The following is a 9,430-nucleotide window of genomic DNA, read 5'->3' as shown; positions in this document are numbered from 1 at the left end:
GCCCAAAATATCGTTTAAAGTATCAAAACTGAGTAAATACGGCTGAGCTATGTAATTAGTAAAATACAACATGACTGAGTACAGATAATAAGTCAAAACAATGAGGAATAGTAGTAAAAATACCCTAAGGGTCCAAAATAGTTGGCACGAGGCCCAAATATGGCATTCAACTCAAAACATAGTAATACTTTTTAAAACACAATGATATCAAACAGTTTTCAATCAAAGACGCGACTTAATAGTCGTACGGGACAGACCAAGTCACAATGCTCAATGGTGCATGACCCAACGCTCGTCATCTAATGTGTGCGTCACCTCAAAGTAGCACAACGATGTGAAATCCGGGGTTTCATACCCTCAGGACAACATTTACAATCATTACTTACCTCAATCCGGTCAAAACTCTAGCCTGCGATGCCTTTGCCCATCGAATCGGCCTCCAATTGCTCCAAATCTAACCAAAATCAGTATCATACCATTAATACGCGCTAAAGGAACAAAGCCCAAGCGAAATAATCAAATTAACACAAAAATCTGAAATTGGCCAAACCCGATCCCCGAGCTCATGTCTCAGATTTCGATAAAAATCATATCACTAGAATCCTTATCCTCCCACGATTCCATACATACCAAGAACATCAAAATCAGACCTCAAATGGTTCCTCAAATCCCCAATTTACACTCTCCAATTTCAAGCCCTAATTTCCCAGTTTTAGGCTTTAAATCACACTAATTTCATATCTAATTAGGTAGAAATCACCGTAGAATCGAGTATTGAGTTCAAAAATCTTACTTTCAAGTGTTTCCCTTCGATTCCCTCATCAATCCCTCTCAAAAAGCTTTAAAACCGAACTATGCCACGCGTTCGCGATGCACCTTCTGACTCAACCTTCGCGAACGCGGGACCAACATCGCGAACTCAAAGGGCAACTCGCCTGCCTCACTCAACATCTGCATCGCGAACGCGACAGCCCTCTCGCGAACGCGAAGAACAAAACTTTGCAACAAAATACGAGAAAATCTGCAACTCTCGAAAACCTAGAATTGGTCCGTTAACCACCCGAATCTCACCCGAGGCCCTCGGGACCTCAACCAAACATGCCAACACATCCCATAACATCATTCAAATTTGTTCCAACCTTCGGAATACTCAAAACAACATCAAAACATCAAATCACTCTCGGATTCAAGCCTAAGAACTTAGAAACTTTCAAATTCCACAAATGACGTTGAAACCTATCAAATCAACTTCGAATGACCTGAAATTTTGCACACACGTCACAAATGATACTATGGACCTATCCAATTTCCAAGATTCAATTCCGACCTCTATATCAAGATTTCCACTGCCGACCGAAAAATGCCAAATTTCTAATTTCGTCAATTCAAACCTAAACCTACCGCGGTCCTCCAAAATACATTCCGGACGCGCTTCCAATTCCAAAATACCTAACGGGGCTAACCAAACCATAAAAATCTAAATCCGAGATCGAATACTAAGAAGTCAAAACTTGGTCAAACCTTTCAAATTTAAAGCTTCAAGCTGAGAATTGTTCTTCCAAATCCATTCCGATTATCCTGAAAATCAAAACCGACGATTTACATAAGTCATAGTATATCATACGGGGCTAGTCCTACCCGAGAACTGGCGAGCGAAGTGCAAACGTTCAAAACGGCCGATCGGATTGTTACAAAACACAACAAAGACAAACCTATCTCTATTATTCTTACCCTGAATAATTTAATTGAAGTCTATCCATCCAACCAAGTTTTACTTATAAATGTGCATAGGGGTGTGAGGTAAATAGGCTTGGGGTCGTGTGAGCTCTAATTCTTTGTCAATGGAGAATGTAATGAGGTCTGTGGGATTTTAATTTGGTAGGGTCGAGTGATTTGGCAGCTGATATGGAAAAAATTGAAGGAGTCAGTTGCCACGGTGCAGATCCGTTATGGTTAGGGGCAATTCCATCAAGTTTGTTAGTGGTAGGATGAGTTTTGGACGTAAAGTGAAACGGAGAACAAACGTGTACTGTTTTCAATAGTACATGGGTAATAATGGCTTTTTCCCTTTAATTTAACACTGTAATATTTTCTTCAGACTTTCAAGTAGTGAAAATTTTCCGTCCTCCTTTAATGGAACTGATCTTTCCCCCCAACCTTTTCAATTTTCATTCCTTAGCAGTTTATACATAGTGTATTCATTTTGTAAGAATTAACCTGTTTGGTTTGGTCGTTTTAATAAAAATTTTGGAGTTCTACACTCAGAATCATTTTGGTCAGTGCATAAAATATTATTTATGTCAAATAATTAACTTTTTTCTTCTAATGAAACCAATCAAATTTAAATAAACTATAATCATATCCCAATAATCGTAATTAAAATCAAAATCCAAACAATATTTTAAAAGGCGGGGGCGTGAGGCGAGGCGAGGCATTTTACCTCTGACGAGGCGAGGCGTAAGCCCTGAGACATGAGACGTAAGTCCCAAGGATCTTTAAATTTTACTAATTTCAAGAATTTTAAGATAGTATAAAATAAAAAATAATTATAAAAATTACATTAAAATTACAAAATTATAATAAATAATCTATTTAAAATATTTATAAATTATAATTCAACTATGAATAATACGAAAACTATGACATATATCATAATATGCAAATTAGCTGCAACATCGTTACAATTCAAACATCAAAAGTAATGTATTCGATACGAAATCTTATATGTATCTCTTAAGGAGTAATGAATTTTGAAAGAATTTCGATATTATAATTTAATATTTTTTTAAAATACTCCTTTTATTTAATATGCTTTCTAATTGTAAGAGAATTTGTATAAAAATATAATTCACAATTTAAATATGATTATCTTGCATAATTTATTTTTAAGTTTCAACAAGTTAATAAAGCATAATTCAGCATACAGTACCATGATAACTAATTATTTGCAAATAGTTACTAGCTAATGCTGAACTATTAAATTAATAAGTATTATATCTCGTAAACATGAAAAAAATAATATTTAGAAAAATGATAATAAAAAATTATAGCCTGTTATATAGTAAAGGCATACCAAAAGTTAATAAATAAATATTTTTTTAAATTAAAGATTTATTTAAAATTAACTATCATAGCAGTCTTAGTAGATAACGTGCAATAATTTATATTTTAATTATGACATAAAATACTCTCAATTTAATGATTTATGATTAAGAAAAAAGTAATTTTGAATAGTCAACGATTTATTAAGAAAATTTGAGAATTTACAAGATTAGTTACATACAATAGCATAATGTTATATTAGGCGAGCCCAGTACGTTGGGCGTTGGGCGCGTCCGGGACGTAAGCCCCGAAATCAATGTATAAGTCTCATGGAACTAAGCCCCACACATAAACCCAGGGCCTGGGCGAGTCCCAATCCTGCCTTTTAAGACAGTGAATCCAAACCATGTCATCTTTCCTTGAACAAAGAAAGTAATGTAATATCTCATGAATTGTTAAAAAAAATTGGAAACTCAACATTCATAATTTTCTTTTTTAACTTCAGCTCAAATACTTGGAGTGCCTTCTTTATTTTGCGAAGGAAGAACTAGAAAAATTTCATAACTTTCTATTTTTCAGTTTCAATAGTATACTTTCCATAAATAGACGGCCCATTTAAGGCTCTACGGATCATCCAAATTTGCTTCAGTGGGTTTATCCGGATCGGACTCCACTCTTCCAAGTTCCAAGCAACACCCCTTAAACCCCTCAATTTCATGCCTAAAAAGACCTTATCTTTCATGGCGTTTCTGAAAGTAGTTTAAAAATGGCAGTTTCTTATACACAGTTTTCGAGTGTATCTGCACAACTTCAGTTCCCTACTATGATGTCTCTCAAACTTAATTCTCCAGCCGCCAATGGCTTTCAGGTGACCCACATCACATAAAGAGATTTTTATTTCTCAACAGTTCGTTTTCTGCTATGTACACAAGTTTAGAATTACACCCACTAATAAAGTTCTGGTCGTTTTGCAATTTAGCAATTTTTGATTGCTTAGCTCGTACTTTTGTGTTTCTTGAATATTTAATCATGGATATGACTCTAGGTTTAAAGTATTGGATGCTAGACAATTAGTGGAACATTGATGTACGGTGAAAATTTTTAATGTCTGCTGGAGTTACTCTTTGCTAGTATTGCTGTAATAGTAGGTGTGAAAAATCGAATTTTTACTTTACTATATAGCACCACATTGACAAAATATCTCGACTTTGGCAAATGATCATACAATGGAAAGCTGAAGTTTCAAATATGTCGAAAACAGCTTCGATGATTAGGTTAATCTTCTGCTGACAATTTTTTTTTTTGGGTATTTCTCCGCTAGAAATAAAAAGGGAAATGTATTTCAATTGCTCTTTGATGGTTAGCTGAACTCTCGTATATTTTCCATGTAAAGTTTTCGTACAATATTCTCATATCCATGTTGAGTTTACTAGCGGAAGACTTATTTAATTCATCTTTTTTCTGATGTTTGATATTATTTTGGTCATCTGTTCCTATGCTATATATATTGAAACCAAGCTACTGTTTGCATTCTATATTTTACATCCAAATGGGAAGAACATTTACTTAGTTCCTTTTTGGTTTGACAAACCAATTTCAGAATGTTTGTAGTCCTCCATTAAGATTACTAGGTTAGTGGCTCTTTGTTGTTTATTCTTCTCTTGTCCTTGTTTTGGTTCCTTTCTCTTGTTTTTATTGCGTTTTGTTTATTGTTATTGTCTTTGTTCTTTTTATTCAATATTTTTTCTGGCTTGCTTCTTTTCTCCTGTTATTCACTTCACTCAATCTGGATGACAGTCGCCTTCTATCTTGGCAGATTTTACGACCGTTGACTAAGTCTAATATGTGCATTTTGAGCATCAGATCATATGGGACACGTTCAATTGCAAGACCTAAAATAATCTGCAATATGAACATAGCAGCTGGACAATCCGATGAACCTCTAAAATTTAACTTGGAGAACATAATAGACCGGGCAAGGAAATTGTGGGACAGCGCTCCTGCACCTGTCAAGAGTTTCCCTTGGAATAGAGCAGCGGACAATTTCGTTCAACTTATTCTTGACATTGTTTTGACAGTCACCAAATACTTGTATGTACCAGTACTTATAGTTACCTCAATCAGTGAGTTGTCTTATTGTGCACATGAAAGGAAGCTTTATATCACGCTGCTTCCATTTCTTGTTGGTGTTGGTGTTGCTGGCATATTAAAGTCAGCAGCTGCGGAGTCCTCTCCATCTCCCAAGGTGATCTTTTTTGCTGTACATAGTTCATGAAATTCTAGCAGAAGAATATATATCCAACATTACCAATTAAGTGCTCTATTAGATATTTTCTCAAGGAAAAGAAAGTACATCTATTAGATTGCCTCTGGAGTTTCACTGTCTCCTAGTTGCTAAAACTTGGAAACAGGATAGATGAAACGTTTGCAATTATTGACAAGTTGAATAAGGGACTCTTCCATCTCTATGTCATTCTGCTTTGCTATCCCTTATTCTCTTTTTCCCCCCAGTTCAACTTGTCCCTGTTTGGCTTTTTGCAATTATGGACTAAAGTTTGTGCTACATGTCTAGAATTGATCTGCTTCTTTGTCCAAGAAGAAAATAACATGAATGAAGTCTGGTTGTATACTGACATGTTTCTGCTCAATTTACAATGTTAGAATGCAGAAGTTCCCTGGCATTTGATTGCCATTGGCCTTTTCTTCACTCTGCTAAAGTTGCCGGGACCATATTATCCATATTGGGGTCGAATTTTTATTCCACATTTTGCAAATGGTGCATTGTTCAGAACTCTGTGGTTTGCTTTCCTCTGGTACAGAAGGCCTAGGAAGTCACTAGAAAAGACCCTGCCTGATTCAGTAGTTCTTGATCCTGAACAGAAGGAGCTATAACTTTTTCGGCGACAAAGTATTTGAACTGGTAATAACATTTGTTCTCCTAGAAGTAGTTTCATCTGCATATTAAAACTCGCTGCTACTTGCGCCCTACAGAAAAAAGATGCAGGCGCCTTTCCTTTGTTTTTTTAAAAAAGAAAAATAATACAGGCGCCAATGCTTGGCCTAAGGTGTTCTATGAATGAGAAAGGCATTGTATTTGTTTATGACTTCTATTTGCCTGCTGTAAGTGCTATGTGCTCTTTTCTTATTTTAAGGGGCAAAGGAAATCGATAATCCAATCCTTTTGTAGTAAGTCTGCTTGATAGATCTTGCACTTTTATAAATTTTGTTCTGACTAGTGTCAACTACCGTGCATGGAATCTCTGAATAAAAGGAACTTAATTAATAACTATGATCAACTCTAATGATAATAGTTCTGAGAGACAAAACCCCTTATTCCTTATGCAGTTGCATTAAGCTGATTTTCTGCCCTTTTTTTGTTCTTTCCAATTAAATGAATGTCCTTTTTACTAAGGTCTAGGCTGTACTTTAATGCTTACTCAGAGAAGACGTTTCTCTTGACAGCTCTTGCATACTTTACAACAATTTGAACTTCCAACTTCAAAGACTTTGTAAGACTTAACTAAATGATATGACAAAGTCGTCCAATAATGTGTATGGTTTCTGAAGTATGTTTAAGCATACTTGTAAATTGTAATCCCTTTGTAATAGTCAGTATGGTTAGGCTTTCTCTTTACTATTTGACCAATTGGGTATTTAACCTTTAACTTTTGGATGTGGAATTTCAATTATGAATCTCTAAAATATTGGTAGTGGAAGCACCAGTTGCCTTGATATTTAAGCTGTTAAATGTAGTCGTGATAGCAAGAGGGATTCTTTGATTTGGGTATCATAGTGTTGCAATTGGAAGTTTCTTTCGTAGTTCAGAAAATTAGATATTTGCAAGGCACTGTTATCGACTGATCAAATTATTTTTGCAGGGGCAAATCACTATTTTTGGCAAATTGTACCACAGCAGATCCAGTCAATTGGTCTGTCTATTGGATCGACCAAGTTTGAAGATCTTGGATTTTCACTTTTAGAGGGGCTTTGGTTTTTTGTTCTAGAGAAGAAAGCTTCTTTCCAATCAGAAAATAGGTATATCAGTCAAAAGTTTTCATTGTAAAACATTCAGTCAATGTAATGCTCAATCTTGTAAGGAAGTGTCTCCCTTCTACTCTTTTTAATTGTATTTTCTTATCATTATAATTGGATTCTTATCAGGTTACTTACTGTTAACCAGGTCAATTGGGAAGGCAATCTTGTTTCTGATACTAAGTTTCTTACAAACAGTTGAACCCTTTTTGTCAATCTCAGGCTTAAAATTAAGGTTGAAAGATAAAAACAGGATAAACAGATAAAGTACTTAATAAGCATCAACTCATCTCTAGAAAAATATTTGAATTAAATCAGGATACTTTTATTTGATAATGAATCAAAAGAATTGTTACTTGTTACAGAAGCTAAGAGGGGCATTCCCCTGTACATACAAACCAATGAGGGACTACTCTTAGAATCAAACACAATAGTGAGAAGAATTGAATGCAGAAAACTGACTTAGACAAAGAGTAAATGCCTAAAAACAGAAGACATGTCTCCAACTCGTGCAAGAATCCTGGAATGACGCCTTGTTACTGCTGCTGCTGTTTCTTCTCCAACCTTCAATTCTGGGAATACAAATCCTTTCTTGCTGAACAGCGCATCGATCAGGTTCTCCAAAGCCTCGGGTGTCAATCGAAATCCATCCCAATATAAATGTGAAGCCCTTTCAGAACATACAGCTACCCCTTCCTCTCCACACTGCTTCTGTGCATCAAAATTGAATGGACCGTTGTCACTTCCACAACATGCCTTCATCAAAGTCTTTGTCTTGAATCCCAGGAACGCGTGATTTTTAAGAACAGCCATGAATGCTTTGTAGTAATCTGCATATATGATGTGAACATCAGGGTATTTTAGACGCAGCTCCAGAATTGCTTGCCATAGGTGATCATTGTGAAGCTTCGAAAACATATTCAATCCCTTATGGCATCTGTTTTTGCCAATTGAATCGACCTCGGGAAACAGAGTCCTAAAACCAGGAAAGCAGCCCACGGGTAGAATTCCAGAAACCATGAGAGTTTTGGCCCCAGCTTCGTTGATGAGTCTCTCTATTGAATTCTTAATTGTCTCCACCACTTCAGGCACGAGAAGAGACGCCTCTGAAATAGATTTTCCATGTAAGAAGGCATGCTTGTAATCATTGATGCCGGGTTGATCCATAAAGATGAGCGCCTTCGGAAGAACCTTGTTATTTCTGCCGCAGTCATGAAAAGAGAAGCAGTCTTCATAGAAGAACCTCATGAAGGTAGAAATCTGAGATAGGTCATGTGACTGTGGAGGCGCTGGGATGCCATTCTTGAGGAAGAAAAAGGGCTTCATGAAAGTCGCTCCAGGCGTCGCAAAACTCAGGCCAGACTCGAAGAATTCAGTGCCTCGTTGAGTGTATGGTTGGGGAGAAGGCAAACTGAGGGTTGCAGCAACATGATCAGCAACTGATGATGAAGAATCTCCGAAAGTGTATATGGAATTAAAGGGACCAACAGCTTCTTTCGCCAAAGAGAAAGACGAAACAACAACAACAAGACAGGAAAAGAGTAATAGCAAGACAACCAAATGATGGCTGATGCAAACGGAGGCCGCCATATTGTAACAGAGAAATCTTACAAACTAAAGGAACAATCAAAGAGAAACTAATGAACTCAAAGGAGGCGTGAACTCTAGTTTATGGTACGTACTGTATTTATAGAGTTTGTAAGCTTGGTGTTTAAGCAAAGTTATTGGTGTTTCCTAAGTTGACTAGAATTAGAGTTTTTATTGAATTATTGAATTTTCCTTTTTCTTTCTTTTATCCCAAGTTTCTTAAACCAAGGGGCACTCCCGATTTACTATTTTCATAACTTTTTAAGAAAACAGAATTCGCTTTTCCTTTTTTACAAACTAAGTTTGAGGAAAAATGGGATACATTTTTTTGGGAGCAAAACTTTGGGTCTTTATATATATATATATATATATATATATATATATATATTTTGTGAGAGAATTTTTATGATATTTCTATATAATTTTTTTGACTTTCCAAAACAATTTTTATTTTAGCATATTTTAACTGCATTAAATATTTGAGTCATCTCTCTTTTATTCTCAATTTAGTAGGTGGAGTTTCGAGTTACGATTGGCATTAGTGAAATTACTAAATCAGAGCAATTAATTTTTATTTGTATTTTGTTACTTTAAAAAATTTCATTGTTCAATGTTATTTAATACTCTACTTGTTAAGTATCTTTTTTTTACTCAATAGATAATAATTTGATTTGTTACATAGGTGGCTTCAATAACATAGCTAAGAAATGCTAGACATGGTACATGTAGGAATTGTGTAATTCAGATTTAATCATAAGTTAAAGAAAAC

General features: G+C 35.5%; 2 protein-coding genes across 2 annotated transcripts; one reads left to right on the top strand and one right to left on the bottom strand.

Annotated features, from left to right (window-relative positions):
• Nucleotides 1–3,563: 3,563 nt before the first annotated feature.
• Nucleotides 3,564–7,227, top strand: LOC104239327 (uncharacterized). Its single transcript, XM_009793935.2, has 4 exons — nt 3,564–3,910; nt 4,859–5,287; nt 5,704–5,962; nt 6,921–7,227. The coding sequence occupies exons 1-3, from the start codon at nt 3,809–3,811 to the stop codon at nt 5,932–5,934; spliced, it is 762 nt and encodes a 253-aa protein (XP_009792237.1). The 5' UTR covers nt 3,564–3,808; the 3' UTR covers nt 5,935–5,962; nt 6,921–7,227.
• Nucleotides 7,228–7,536: 309 nt separating this feature from the next.
• On the bottom strand, nt 7,537–8,664 carry LOC104239328 (GDSL esterase/lipase At5g03980-like). The gene has a single exon (XM_009793937.1). The coding sequence runs from the start codon at nt 8,662–8,664 to the stop codon at nt 7,537–7,539; it is 1,128 nt and encodes a 375-aa protein (XP_009792239.1).
• Between the last annotated feature and the right edge of the window lie 766 nt (nt 8,665–9,430).

The sequence above is a fragment of the Nicotiana sylvestris genome, chromosome 1 (genome assembly GCF_000393655.2).
Source record: "Nicotiana sylvestris chromosome 1, ASM39365v2, whole genome shotgun sequence".
In the NCBI taxonomy this organism is placed as follows: Eukaryota; Viridiplantae; Streptophyta; class Magnoliopsida; order Solanales; family Solanaceae; genus Nicotiana; species Nicotiana sylvestris.
This window is presented reverse-complemented; position numbering and strand designations above follow the sequence as displayed.

What these genes read in the sequence shown, in the direction of transcription:
- LOC104239327 (XM_009793935.2), top strand. Translation starts at nt 3,809, where the DNA reads ATGGCAGTTTCTTATACACAGTTTTCGAGTGTATCTGCACAACTTCAG. An exon ending in CAGCCGCCAATGGCTTTCAG is followed by an intron (nt 3,911 to 4,858) that starts GTGACCCACATC and finishes CTATCTTGGCAG; the next exon opens with ATTTTACGACCGTTGACTAA. An exon ending in AGTCCTCTCCATCTCCCAAG is followed by an intron (nt 5,288 to 5,703) that starts GTGATCTTTTTT and finishes TTACAATGTTAG; the next exon opens with AATGCAGAAGTTCCCTGGCA.
- LOC104239328 (XM_009793937.1), bottom strand. Translation starts at nt 8,664, where the DNA reads ATGGCGGCCTCCGTTTGCATCAGCCATCATTTGGTTGTCTTGCTATTA.